The sequence below is a fragment of the Narcine bancroftii genome, chromosome 2, assembly GCF_036971445.1.
Source record: "Narcine bancroftii isolate sNarBan1 chromosome 2, sNarBan1.hap1, whole genome shotgun sequence".
NCBI lineage: Eukaryota > Metazoa > Chordata > Chondrichthyes > Torpediniformes > Narcinidae > Narcine > Narcine bancroftii.
This window is the reverse complement of record NC_091470.1, coordinates 151,193,691-151,208,707: the sequence shown is the minus strand read 5'-3', so window position 1 is coordinate 151,208,707 and position 15,017 is coordinate 151,193,691. Positions and strand designations below refer to the sequence as shown.

Genomic DNA, 15,017 nt, shown 5'->3' with positions numbered 1-15,017 from the left:
TGCTTTACAATGAGGAAATCTGCCCCTACAGTCCAGACCTGGCACGGGATTGCACTCTTTGCAGATCTGAATGTATACCCTGACCAGGAGTTGAGAAAAAAAGTGACACAAGTGCTGGAACTTTAGTGCATTAAAACTAATTTAAAATGTCTATTGATACACAAGTCAGATATATCACTTTAGCTGTTTAAATAAAACACAAATGCTGGAGAAACTCAGCAGGTCAAACAGTGCCTTTATGTAGCAAAGGTGAAGATACAGAACCAACGTTTCAGGCTGTACGTTCATTTTTAAAGAGAATTCAACTTTAATCTTGATAATTTCCTTTTCCTCTTCCCCATTTTAAAAAAAACTTCAAAGACTTGACAATTTGCGGTTTGTTTGCTTGAATTAAACAGCATACAGAGGCTTTAATCCAATTATCCCATGCCAGGATTTCCAGTATAATCAAGCTGCCTGGATTCTTTTCTCACCTGCTTCTATGAGCATGGCCCTGAATCCTTTTTCCTTTACATGCTTATTTAACAACCCTTTAAATGCATTTGAAGTATTCATCCAAATCATTCCATTATCTGTGGTAGCAAGCCCCACATCCTCAGAACTCTGGATAAAGAAGCTTCTTTAGAAATTCCCACCATTTTTCTGATGCGAAAAAAAAACAAGCTGCTGGAGGAACTGGAGTCAGGCACCATCCATGGAGGTAAATAGATAGTCAATGTTTTGAGTCAAAACCCTTACTTGATGAATTCTTCCAGCAGTTTTATTTTGCTCATGGTTCTGGCATCTGTATTCTCGTGTCTCTTTTTTTTATATAGCCTTTTGTCTTTTTTCTCAGTCCCCACTCAAGCAAACACATTTTCTTTTTTTTAAATAACTTTATTTATTCGTTCAACAAGGTTATTAAATACAGTCAAATACAGTAAAAAAAGTACATATTATGAATGACATATTTTCTGAAGAGTTAAACTTTGGATCCAATATTATTACTGGAAACATCCTCTTGAATCGCTCTATGAACTTTTTAATAAAATAATGTCCAAAGTCTTCCATGTTTGCTCATATGTTTCATTTCCGTTCCACTTATTACTTCTGAAAAGATATTTTCTTCATTTTGCTAAATGACACCCACAATGGAATCTAGCCAATCCATGTAATCCTCCCGTGAAGAAACACAGTGAAGGTCTTTTTTTAAAAAAAATCTGCTTTTCAAAATTAAATCAAAGAACCCTCTACAATACTGAACTAATTTTAATTTTCTTTGGTACTTATCTGTGGGTGACAAATCTCAGGTGCATCCCCTCTCCATTTATTTTTAGAACCACTAATCTAAATTTGCTGATTCTTTAAACATTCATCATCCTGTTCTATTGCAGGTGTAGCGTAATGACGCCATTACATCCATCTGACAGCCACACTGCAGATAAGGTTGGAGATTTTTGTTGTAAGAAAGGTGATTGAGAGAACCCAGAGTATTATTGAACAACATATCCTTACTGTGAGAATCTGCAATATGGCTTGAACACAACATCGGTGATGATATTTCCAATTTTTTCAGATTTATTGTCAGAGTACATGCAGAACATTACATACAACAATGAGATTTCTTTTTCTTGTGGGCACAGTGGAATTACCACCAATTGGTAGTGCAAAAATAAATGGTACACAGCATAAACAGAAAACAAATGTAAAAAAACTGACTGTGCAATACAGAGAGAACAAAGAAAATCAATAAAGTGCACAAGAGACCTTACATGTGTCTCTGATTGACTGTTGTTGAGGATTCTGATGGTGGAGGGGCATCAGCTGTTGCAGCCGGTCAGCACACTTTCCACCTCACTTCTGTAGAAATTTGCCAGGATTTCTGGTGTCTACCAAACCTCTGCAAACTCCTGAGGAAGTAGAAGCGTTGATGTGCTTTCTTCATGATGCCATTGGTGTGATGGGTCCAGGAAAGATCCTCTGAGATAGTTACTCCCAAGAGCCTAAATTTGCTCTCCCTCTCCACTTCTGATCCCCCAATGATCATTGGATTGTATACCTCTGGCTTTCCTTTCCTGAAGTCAACAATCAGTTTTGGTTGAATGGTGCACCAACAACAACCTTGCACTCAATGTCACCAAATTTTCAATCTCCATCCTGTATGCTAACTCATCCCCTTCCTTTATACAACCCACTACTGTGCTATCGTTGGCAAATTTGTAGATGGTGCTATTGTCGTTCCGAGCTACACAGTCGTAGGTGTAAAGTGATTAGAGCTGGGGGGTGGGGGGGGTACAAGGAGATTGTGGAGGAGAGGTTCTTACCAATCTTCACTGCTTGTGGTCTGGAGGTGAGGAAATTCATGAGCCAATTACACAGTGGGGTGTTAACTCCCAAGTCTTGGAGTTTGCTGATCAGTTTTGAGGGGATGACGGTGTTAAATGTTGAATTGTAGTCAATAAAGAGCATCTGGAGATATGCATCTTTGCTGTCCAGGAGTTCCAGGGCTTTGTGTAGAGCCAGTGAGATGGAATCCACCGTAGACCTGTTTGTTTCTATGATAGGCAAACTGGAATGGATCCATGTCACTGCTCAGTCAGGAGCTGATCTGCTTCATCACCAGCTTTTCAAAACCTTCATCATGATGTAAGTGCTACTTGGTCAATAGAATTTATTGTTGTGACCATCTCACAAAATTCATTGTTATCCAGCACTATCACAATGCAAATAGTACATAAACCACCTTACCAAATAAAAATAGTGCAAGAAAAATAAAAAAGTCAAAGTGGTGTCTGTGGTTTACTCTACTCATCGTCCATATAACAAATACTTGGATCCCATACATCCATCAGTTGAATCCTGAATCAAATGGTTTCTCTGAATTCTTTTTCACCATAGCAAATACAAATCGAGTTTGGTAAGACTCAATCCAAAACTCTATCATGAAATATATCCGATAACCCTTTTCTCAACAAAATAAATCAAACTTCACATGAGCACTGACGTTCTGTAAATTAATGATAGGCATATTCAATTGGAGGACTGGAGGATGGCATTATTTAAAAAGGGCTGCAAAGGATAATCTGAGTAACTACAGACCTGTTAGTCTGACATCAGGGGAACTGCTGGATAGGATTCTGAAAAATAGAATCTATCAACATTTAGATGGTCAGGGGAAAATTAAAGAGAGCCAGCATGGACGTGTATGCAGGAAATCTTGTCTTGCAAACTTGATAGAATTTTTTTGAAGTGGTAACAAAGAGGGCAGACAAGGGATGGGACTTAAAGGGATGCAAAGGGACAATTCGTCCCTCTGAGGGTAGTGGGCATATGGAAAGAGCTGCCTGACATAGTGGTAGAGGCAGGTACATTGGTTTCCTTTAAAAAACAGATAATTACCTGGATGGGAGTGGCTCAGTGGGAATATAGACCTAATGCAGAAGGGCACACTGTTCAGCACTGACAAGCTGGGCCTGTGGATTTGTTTCTGTGCTGTCAGACGATGACTCAAATCTTCACTCACACAAATTCATTAAATGTCTCAGTACCTGAATCTTCCATTAGCGAAGGATCAACTTTTGGAGACAGGAAAGCAATGAAGAGATTGAGGTGGTAAATTCCCAATGCATACGTCACGATGTACCATCCCTGAACAAAAAAAAAACATCAGAAATTAGCATCTCTGCATTCATAGGTCACTGAATGCTATGTAGAGATACCAGAAATGGTCAAACGACAATGGAATATTGATTCTGTATCCAAGTTACAAGGGGTTCAATTTATATTACAGCATCTGAAGCATTGTGTTAATTTCTGACATATCCTTTGGAAGAATACCAACATTAGATGAAAGAGATATTATATACAGTAAATTATATTCCCAGGCAATAGACATTTCAAATGATGAATTTATCATGGTTTGATGTTTTAAGGAGATCAAATTCAGTTTCTGCAGGTCAGATGTCCAGTAAAAGAGAATAATGCCTTAAAGTCAGAACAAGATCTTTCATTGATGAACTTATGAACAAAGTCATACAGAAAGAATGCCAAGAAGTTGTGGCACCTTGCTAAGTTACGAGGTCAATTATTTAAATTTAATATTTTAATAAACTTATTCAAGATGAATAAGACGATCGTAGATGAAGGAAATGATGCAAGTGCCAGTGGCCTACATGCTAAACCAGATCAAAAGGTTTCCAACCTGACACGGATATTGCAGTAATTCACTCAGAGGACAATGTCTATTATTGATACTATGACAATCCGGTGAAACATACATTGTCCTGAAGGGTGGAGGGGGGTGTGGGAATTTAAAAAAAAATTCGGCACACACAAGTTTGGCTCTTGAACACAATCGACATGTGGGCTTCAAGTGAGTTTAACCATGGCACCCAGGTAGTCAATCCCAAATCCCAAAATCAAAGGTTTATTTGTGAAATGGGATATTTAAAAATTTTTTTTAAATTTTTCACTCAATGAACCATACTGACCAAAATACACACAAACATTTCCCTCTTGAATATACACAGTGTCATTTTCTCCCCCTTTCCCCCCTCCCTCCTTCACCTCCCCCTCCCCACCCACTCAACATTCAACATATATGATACATTAAACCCATTAAACAATGTCATCACACAATGAAAATAAACAAGAAATTTGTGTCTTCTACTTTTACATACTGGGTCAGTTCATTTCGTCGTCTTCTCCTCCTGTCATTTTAGATGGTGGAGGTCCATGGTAGGACTTCTCTGTTGTGGTCTATGTACGGTTCCCAAATTTGTTCGAATACTGTGATGTTATTTCTTAAATTATATGTTATTTTTTCCAATGGAATACATTTATTCATTTCTATGTACCATTGCTGTATTCTCAGGCTATCTTATAATTTCCAGGTTGACATAATATATTTTTTTGCTACAGCTAAGGCTATCATAATAAATCTTTTTTGTGCTCCATCCAAATCGAGTCCAAGTTCTTTACTTCTTATATTACTTAGAAGAAATATCTCTGGATCTTTTGGTATGTTTTTGTGATTTTATTTAGATCTTCCCAAAACTTTTCCAGATTCTCACATGTACTGTTGTTCCAGTTTCCTTCTTACAGCGAAAACACCTGTCTGATACTGTTGGGTCCCATTTATTTAACTTTTGGGGCATGGTGTATAGCCTGTGTAACCAATTATATTGTATCATGCGTAACCTCGTGTTTATTGTATTTCTCATAGTTCCGGAGCATAGCTTTTCCCATGTTTCATTCTTTATCTTTTTGTTTAGATCTTGTTTCCTCGTTCACTTTCTCTTGCAGTTTGATATACATGTTTGTTATAAATCTTTTAATTATCCTTGTGTCTGTAATCACATATTCAAAATTGCTTCCTTCTGGTAACCTCAGCCTGCTTCCCAATTTGTCCTTCAAGTAGGTTTTCAGTTGGTGGTATGCAAACATTGTACCGTGAGTTATACCATATTTGTCCTTCATTTGTTCAAAAGATAATAATTTATTTCACGAAAAACAATTTTCTATTCTTTTGATCCCTTTTCTCTCCCATTCTCTAAAGGAAAGGTTATCTATTGTGAAAGGGATTAGTTGATTTTGCATCAATATTAATTTTGGTAGTTGATAATTTGTTCTTTTCCTTTCTTTTTTTTAAATTTTTTTATTTTTCACACCATAAATCACATTAGCCATGATATACACTATTTCTTTTTCACACATATACAGTGACTTTTTCTCCCCCCCCCCTTTCCTCCCAAACCACCCCCCCCACCCCCCCCTCTCATCCATTTTAGGTATACAATCTAGGTTGCATTAAGCCAGTCAGACAATGTTGTCATTCAACAAAATTACACCAGAAATTCTACTGAGTCCATTCTTTTCTTTCCTTCTCCTTCCATCAACTTAGGTACTGTTTGTCCCCGGTAGGTTTTCGCTATTGTATTTAATGTAAGGCTCCTATACTTGTTCGAATATTTCAATATTATTTCTTAACCAATATGTTATTTTTTCTAATGGAATACATTTATTCATTTAAATTTGGTAGTTTCTTCCTTTTAATTTGGTTATGTATTCCATTAATATTTAAAGACATATAGTTCAGCGTAGCCCTTTTATATTTTGTTTATCTTCTCTTTCCGTTTTTCCATCATTACCTTTCCTCCTTTTCCATTTCTGTTTTCTTATTTTCAACTCTTTACAAGACAACATTCCTACAACATCCAACATTTTCCTTATTCTCCTATTTCTATCTTATTTATCCCCAATCTCCCCTTCACCTCCTGAGTTGTCCTTTATCCCTTGTCGGACAACCACATCTCCCCTCTCCATTTGGATTTGCGAATCCACTCGCAAGCGTCAACTGATTTTGCAGTGACCGCTATTTCCCCCCACCCCGCCTCCCCCAGAAAAGATTTCACTTTTCATATGTCACAAAGGTCACTCTTTTAATTCCCTCCTTATTCTCTCTATTCCATTTCCTTCCCTTATTAATTCTTGTCTATACTATCTATATTTTCCTCTAAGTACAGATACATTCATGTATGCTCATTGTCTCTATTCACTCTTATACCTCTTTACCCGCATACATATCAATCGTGATCATTTTTACTCTCATTACCCGTCTTCATCCCTCAGTCTATTTTTGTCTTTACCCACATACATATCAATCGTGATCATTTTAACTCTCATTACCCGTCTTCCTCCCTCAGTCTATTTTTGTAATTGTTCTGCAAATTTTCGTGCTTCTTCTGGATCCAAGAATAGTCTGTTTTGTTGTCCTGGAATAAATATTTTCAATACCGCTGGATGCTTTAGTATAAATTTATACCCTTTCTTCCATAAAATCGCCTTTGCTGTATTGAACTCTTTTCTCTTCTTTAGGAGTTCAAAACTTATATCTGGATAAATGATGATTTTTTGCCCTTTATACTCCAGTGGTTTGTTGCCCTCTCTTACTTTTTCCATTGTCTTCTCCAGTACCTTTTCTCTTGTAGTATATCTTAGGAATTTTACTACAATAGATCTTGGTTTTTGTTGTGGTTGTGGTTTAGAGGCCAATACTCTATGTGCCCTTTCTATTTCCAATTCTTGCTGTAGTTCTGGACATCCTAGGGTCTTAGGGATCCACTCTTTTATAAACTCCCTCATATTCTTGCCTTCTTCATCTTCCTTAAGGCCCACTATCTTTATGTTATTTCTTCTGTTATGGTTTTCCATTGTATCTATTTTTTGAGCTAGTAGTTCTTGTGTCTCTTTAGTTTTTTTATTAGATTTCTCCAATTTCTTTTTTAAGTCTTCTACCTCCATTTCTGCTGCTACTGCCCGCTCTTCCATCTTGTCCATTTTTTTTCCCCATTTCTGTTAAGGTCATCTCCATTTTATTTATTTTCTCTTCTGTGTTGTTTATTCTTTTTCTTAAATCCTTAAATTCCTGTGTTTGCCATTCTTTAAATGACTCCATGTATCCTTTAATAAGAGCAAGTATATCCTTTACCTTGCCTTTCTTTTCTTCTTCTATTTCACCATACTCTTCCTCTTCTTCTTCCTCTGGGTTGACCATCTGTTGTTTCTTTGTTGCCCTTTCCTCCTCTTCTTTCTTGTTTCTATTGTCTTCTGTGGTCTCTTCTTGCTGCAGGTGTTCTGCAGCTGTCGTTGCTGGCTGTGGAGATCGACTCCCCAGCTGGTCCCCCCTCCCGTCGGTGTGTTTTTTTTCATGCGCGGTTGCGCACTTTTACTCGGCTCTGCGAGCCATTTTTGTAGTCCATTATTTACCGACCTAAGGGAGCAGGTTTCTCTCTCCGCAGCGGGCCTCTTCGGACAGGTAAGGCCTTCACCTTTTTCCTCCTTTGTCTTCTCTTCCTCTCTTCTTACCGTTGCTTTTGATTTTTCTTTTTTTGTCGCCATCTTCTTTCCACCTTTATACTCACTTTTCTGTAACTTTTATTTCTGTGCCTTTGTGTTTTCTCTTGTTTTTCCCGACTTTTCTGGAGAGGGCTGGAGTTCACCGTCCGGCCACTACTCCATCACGTGACTCCTCGTTCTTTTCCTTTCTATGTGAATCTTCTTCCAAATGTTGACCAGATGGTGCAGTACTGGTGAATTCCTATGTTGCACCAGCTTTTCATCCCATTTATATAGTATATGTTCAGGTACCTTCTCCCCTATTTTATTTAGCTTTAATCTGGTCCAATCTGGTTTTCCCCTTAAATCTGGTTTTCCCCTTAAATCTTAAAGTTTGGTAGCTGTAAGCCCCTTTCTTTGTACCATTCTGTTAATTTATCTAGAGCTATTCTCAGTTTCCCCCTTTCCATAAGAATTTCCTTATTATTTTCTTTAGCTCCTCTGTTAGGTGAATTGGTAACGATTGGAATAGGTATTGTATCCTTGGGAAGATATTCATTTTAATGCAATTTACCCTTCCTATCAGTGTTAGTGGTGAGTCTAAGTCCACTTGTAATTTCTTCATTAATGGCTGATAATTTAGTTTGTATAGATGGCTGAGATTATTATTTAGTTGTATACCTAGGTATCGAATTGCTTGTGTTTGCTTCTAAATGGTGAATCTTTCTTAAACTTCGTGAAATCCGCATTATTCATTGGCATTGCTTCACTTTTATTTGCGTTGATCTTGTACCCTGATACTTCTCCATATTTCTTCAATTTCCTATGTAATTCTTTTATTGATATTTCTGGTTCTGTTAAGTATACTATGACGTCATCTGCAAATAGACTGATTTTATATTCCTTCTCTTTTATTTTTATCCCTCTTATTTTATTTTCTGTTCTTATCAATTCTACCAGTGGTTCTATAGCTAATGTGAACAGTGAGGGAGATAGTGGACATCCCTGCCTAGTTGACCTGCTTAATTTAAATTGGTTTGATATATATCCATTTACTATCTCACTCGCCAATGGTCCCTTATATAATGCTTTAATCCAATTAATATATTTCTCTGGTAGGTTGAACCTCTGTAGTACTTTGAATAAATAATTCCATTCTACTCTGTCAAAGGCTTTTTCTGCTTCTAAGGCAACTGCCACTGTTGGTGGTGAAATGGGATACTTAGAAAGCATTCTGGCTGGGTACTCTCCAAATAGATGGCAGTGACCAATTTCCCCAATCTCCATCATACTCCTCCCCTATTCCAGTTTCCTTTCCAGAGAGCTATCCTCTCTCTCTATTACTTCAGTTTTTTCTCTTCTATCCTCCCACCAGGTATATCTTACCTGTTAACCTGTCCTCCTCCCACTACCCCTTCCTCCTCTCCCCTCTCCACCTTTTTATTCACGTGCCTGTTTTTTTTGCTCATACCTTGACGAGGGCTCAGGCCTGAAATGTTGGTTACCCATACTTCCTATAAATGCTGCGTGACCTGCTGAGTTTCTCCAGCACTTTTATGTATTATATTTAGAAACGTACCAAGAGGCTGCTTCTTGGAAACTCCATTAAGGGAGCAAACAAAATGAGTTCTGAGTGTAATTATATCCCCACAGCTTCTACCACAATTACTTTTGTCTCAACTTTTATTCTATATTTAAGAACTCATTGGTATTCCTGGCCTAAATTAAAATGCAAGACGAACTTTATGGTTTCAGTGGCTTTCCCACCATTGCTAATGCTGCACTCTGTTGAACCTCTCTTCAATCTGGTGTTAGGTCTGCTTTGTTCATGAATGAGTGAGACAAACACCAGGCTGAGTCGAAATCAGGGTTCTTTGTTCTTTATTACCGGATTGTAACACTTGCGACTAACAAAGTTAGTCGGAGAATGCATTCTGCCGTTATCAGCAAAATGGTGATTTTTTATACCCTTGGATACATGCTTAGAACATCATCATATCATTACTTGTCCAATGACTAAAACTGTTGCTATCCTTTCCCTGCTAGCTTCCTGCCTCTCAATCCATCAATGTCTCTCTTATCTTGTAAGTACAAGGATGCATTCTGTTACTCCTTAGTACTGGGTGACTCCTTCTCCGGTCCCATCTCATGATGTTTTACCTAACAGGAGTACAAGGACACCTCCCCTTCTTGTTACTGCCCTGTACAGGGTAACTCCCTACACATTCCCATCTCATGATGTTTTACCTTACACTGGTCTGGATCTGAATTCAGGTCACAGGCTGAAGGACTACATCAGAAAATTACCCCACTCCTGTGTATTGTATCTTGAAATTTTCTTCAGCTAAAAAAAAATCAGGTGAGATTTTGCCTCTGTTTTCTGGAAATATCAAGGCTTCACCATACATTTGCAATAGAACTAATGGGCTTCATTGCACTGGTGCAGAAAATACAATAAAAGAACTTACTTGCAAAATATAAACCCTAATCATGTAAATTGCACCGAAGGCAAACGTTACAATCCATCGCATAATGCCATATGGTGTGGACTTGTCTAAAAAGGACTGGTAGATCTAAAGAGAAAATATTCAAGTATTATTTGTCAGTTGATTTTTATTTTAACAGATTGGAGCATACTTAAATTAATCTACTGCCTCTTCCAGGAGAAATATTCAGATCAGAACCTGGCATATTTTTTTTTAACTTCAACTAAGAGCTGTCGCACACGTTTCAACTGATCTGGGCTTTCCTGGATGAAAGGGTGAATGCATGATTACAGGGATGAAGAGGTTGGCATATGAGGAGAGATTGAGTCAGATGGAACTGTACTCGCTGGAATTTAGAAGAATGAGAGGGGATCTTGTAGAAACATAAAATTATAAATGGCATAGATAAGATAGAAGTAGGTAAGTTGTTGACATTGGGGGTGACCAGAACAAGGGGACAGAGCCTCAAGATCCAGGGTAGTATATTTAGGACAAAGATGAGGAGGAACTGCTTTTCCCAGAGGGTAGTGAATACAGTCTGTGGAATTCACTGCCCATTGAAGCATGGTAAGTATATTCTTTTTATAATTTAAAAAATTTTTCACACTGTGAAGCATATCAACCAAAATACGTACAAACGTTTCTCATTAAATATACACAGTTGCATTTTCTCCCTTTTTTCCCCCCTTTCCCTCCCTCCCCTCTTCCCACCCCCCTTCAAAACCCATAAATATTCAACATATACAATAAAACTATAAAACAATATCTTCACACAAAGGAAAATAAACAAGAAAAATGTGTCAACTGTTTTTACACACTGAATCAAGTTGTTTTGTCTTCTTATAATTTTAAGGGATGGAGGTCCGAGGCAAGTTCTCTCTGTTATGTTCCATGTATGGTTCCCAAATTTGTTTAAACAATGTGAGTTTATTTTTTAAATTATATGTTATTTTTTCCAATGGAATACATTTATTAATTTCCATGTACCATTGCTGTATTCTCATGTTCTCTTCCATTTTCCAAGTTGACATTATACATTTTTTTGCTACAGCTAAGGCTATCATAATAAATCTTTTTTGCGCTTTATCCAATTTGAGGCCTAATTCTTTACTACTTATGTTACTTAAAAGAAAGATCTCTGGATTTTTTGCTATGTTATTTTTTTGTGATTTTATAATGTCTGATTTAGTTCTTCCCAAAATGTATTCACTTTCGTACATGCCCAAATAGCATGTACTGTTGTTCCCGTTTCCTTCTTACAGCGAAAACATCTATCTGATAATGTTTTTGAGGAGTGATATATACCCTGTGTAACCAATTATACTGTACCTTGCGTAACCTTGAGTTTATTGCATAGTTCCAGAACATAAGTTTTCCCATGCTTCATTTTTTATCTTTATGTTTAAATCCTTTTCCCACTTTTGTTTAGGTTTATAGTTTATTTCATCATTTTCCTTATCTTGCAGTTTTATGTACATGTTCGTTATAAATCTTTTAATTATCATTGTGTCTGTAATCACATATTCAAAGGTGATTCCTTCTAGTAATCTCAGTCTGTTTCCCAATTTATCCTTTAAATAAGCTTTCAGTTGATGATATGCAAACATTGTACCACGAGTTATTCCATATTTGTACTTCAACTGTTCAAATCTTAATAAATTATTTCCCAAAAAACAATTTTCTATTTTTTTTATTCCTTTTCTCTCCCATTCTCTCAAGGAAAGGTTATCTATTGTAAAAGGGATCTTCTTCCACATATTAAGTAAATGATGCAATACTGGTGAGCTTTTATATTGCACCAACTTTTCATCCCACTTATAAAGTATATGTTCCGGTACCTTCTCCCCCATTTTATCTAGTTCTATCTTAGTCCAGTCTGGTTTTTCCCTTGTCTGGTAAAAATCTGATAAATACCTTAATTGTAAAACTCTATAATAATTTCTAAAGTTTGGTAACTGCAAACCACCTAGGTTATACCTCTCTGTTAATTTATCTAACGCTACCCTCGGTTTCCCCCATTTCCACAAGAATTTTCTTATTCTTTTTAGTTCATTAAAGAATTTTTCTGTTAAGGGAATTGTTAACATTTGAAATAAGTATTGTATCCTTGGGAACACATTCATTTTAATGCAGCTTACCCTCCCTATCAACTTTAGCGGTAATTCTTTCCAATATTCTAAGTCTTCCTGCAATTTCTTTATTGGTGGCTGATAATTTAGTATGTACAAGTGGCTTAAGTTATTATCTAACCTGATACTGAGGTATCAGATTGCTTGTCCTTGCCATTTAAATGGTGATTCTTTTTTTTAAAATTCTGTATAATCTGCATTACTCATTGGCATCACTTCACTTTTCTTTGCGTTGATCTTGTACTCTGATATTTCTCCATATTCCTTCAATTTCTTATGTAATTCTTTTATTGATATCTGTGGTTCTGTTAGGTATACTATGATGTCATCTGCAAATAAGCTGATTTTATAAAGGACATCCCTGTCTACTTGACCTACTTAATTTAAATTGGCTCGATACATATCCATTTACTGTTACCTTCGCCAACGGTCCATTATACAATGCTTTAATCCAATTTATATATTTTTCTGGTAGATTGAACTTCTGTAATACTTTAAATAAGTAGTTCCATTCTACTCTGTCAAAGGTTTTTTCTGCGTCTAAAGCAACAGTCACTGTTGGTTTCTTATTTCCTTGAACTGCATGAATTAGATTAATAAGTTTACAGACATTATCCGCTGTTCGTCTTTTCGTAATAAATCCAGTTTGATCTTGTTTTACTATTTTTAGTACATAATTGGCCAATCTGTTTGCTAATAATTTTGCTATTATCTTATAATCTAAGTAGAGATATTAGTCTATATGATGCTGATGTTAATGGATCCTTCCCATTCTTTGGTATTACTGTAATTATTGCTGTCTTAAGTGGATCTGGCAAGTTTTGTGTTTCTTCTACCTGGTTCATAACTTATAGGAGAGGAGGAATTAATAACTCTTTAAATGTTTTCTAAAATTTTATTGGAAATCCATCCTCTCCTGGTGTTTTATTGTTCAGCAGCTTTTTTTAATATATCCTGTATTTCCTCTATTTCAAATGGTTTTATTAGTTTTTGTTCCTCTTGCAATTTTGGCAGTTCAATTTTAGCTAAAAACTCCTCTATTTTATCATCTTTTCCTTCATTCTCAGTTTGGTATAATTGTTCATAAAATTCCTTAAAGTTTTCATTAATCTCTGTTGGGTTATATGTAATTTGTTTGTCCTTTTTCCTTGATGCCAATACAGTTCTTTTAGCTTGTTCCTTTTTAAGTTGCCAGGCTAATATTTTGTGTTTTTTCTCCCAGTTCGTAATACTTTTTCTTTTTCATTATGTTCTTCTCCACCTTATATGTTTGTAATGTTTCGTATTTTATTTTTTTTGTCCTCCAATTCTCTCTTTTTCATTATATCATCCCTTTTTACTAATTCCTTTTCGGTACTTACTATCGCCCTTTCCAAATGCTCTATTTACCGATTGTAATCCTTTTTCATCTTAGTTACATAACTTATTATCCGCCCTCTAATGAAGGCTTTAATTGCGTCCCATAATATAAATTTGTCTTTCACTGATTGTCTTTATTTCAAAATATGTTTTAATTTGGCATTCAATAAACTCTCTAAATTTTTGTCTTTTAAGTAGCATGGAGTTTAACTTCCATCTATATGTTCTTGGTGGGATGTCCTCCAGTTCTATTGCTAATAACAGGGGTGAATGATCTGATAGTAGTCTAGTTTTATACTCAGTTTTCCTAACTCTCCCTTGAATATGGGCTGACAACAAAAACATATCAATCCTTGAGTCTGTTTTATGCCTATTCGAATAGGTGTTGCCTCCTCCATATATCCATAAGTTTCATTTCCTGCATTGATTTAACCATAAATGTGGCCACTTTATTCTCTTTGTTTGTCTTTTGTCCAGTTTTATCCAACATTGGATCCAAATTAAGGTTAAAATCCCCCCTCCTATCAATATGTTTCCTTGTTCGTCTGCAATCTTCAAAAAAATATCCTGAATAAACTTTTGATCCTCCTCGTTAGGTGCGTATATATTGAGCAAATTCCAAAATTCTGAGTATATCTGACACTTTCTCATTACATACCTCCCTTCTGAATCTATTTTTCCTCCTCTATTTTGATTGGTACATTTTTGTTAACTAAAATGGCTACACCTCTAGCTTTTGAATTGGATGATGCTGCCGCTACATGCCCTTCCCAGTCTCTCTTTAATTTGTTATGTTCCATTTCAGTTAGATGCATTTCCTGCACAAATGCTATATCTATTTTTTTCTTTCTTCAGTAAATTTAGTAGCCTCTTCCTTTGAATTTGGTTATGTATTCCATTAATGTTTATAGTAATATAATTCAACGTGGCCATCTTATATCTTGCTTACACCTCTTTTCCGCTTCCTCGCTACCTCCATCCCCTTTTTTCATCTCTTAGTTTTCCCTTATTAAACTCAATGTACGACAACACATTTAAAATATAAAATACCCCAACAATTCCCATACCCAATAATACCTTAACCCCCAAATGCTCCTCCCCTCTCTGAGTTTCTGAGTTGCCCTTTATCCCTTGCTGGGTAACCACAACTCCCTTTCCATTTGGATTGCGATCTTGCTCGCAAGCGTCAACTGATTTTGCAGTAACGGTTATTCCCACTCCCTCCAAG

The 15,017-nt window shown here is 36.4% G+C and overlaps 1 protein-coding gene across 1 annotated transcript in view; it reads right to left on the bottom strand.

Annotated features, from left to right (window-relative positions):
* rer1 (retention in endoplasmic reticulum sorting receptor 1) overlaps positions 1-15,017 on the bottom strand; it is a 48,704-nt gene that overhangs the window by 18,917 nt on the left and 14,770 nt on the right. The window contains exons 4-5 of the mRNA XM_069918568.1: positions 10,284-10,388; positions 3,528-3,627 (exon numbers count right to left, since the gene is read on the bottom strand). Coding sequence (XP_069774669.1) covers positions 3,528-3,627; positions 10,284-10,388 — 205 coding nt within the window. The remainder of the gene's footprint in view (positions 1-3,527; positions 3,628-10,283; positions 10,389-15,017) is intronic.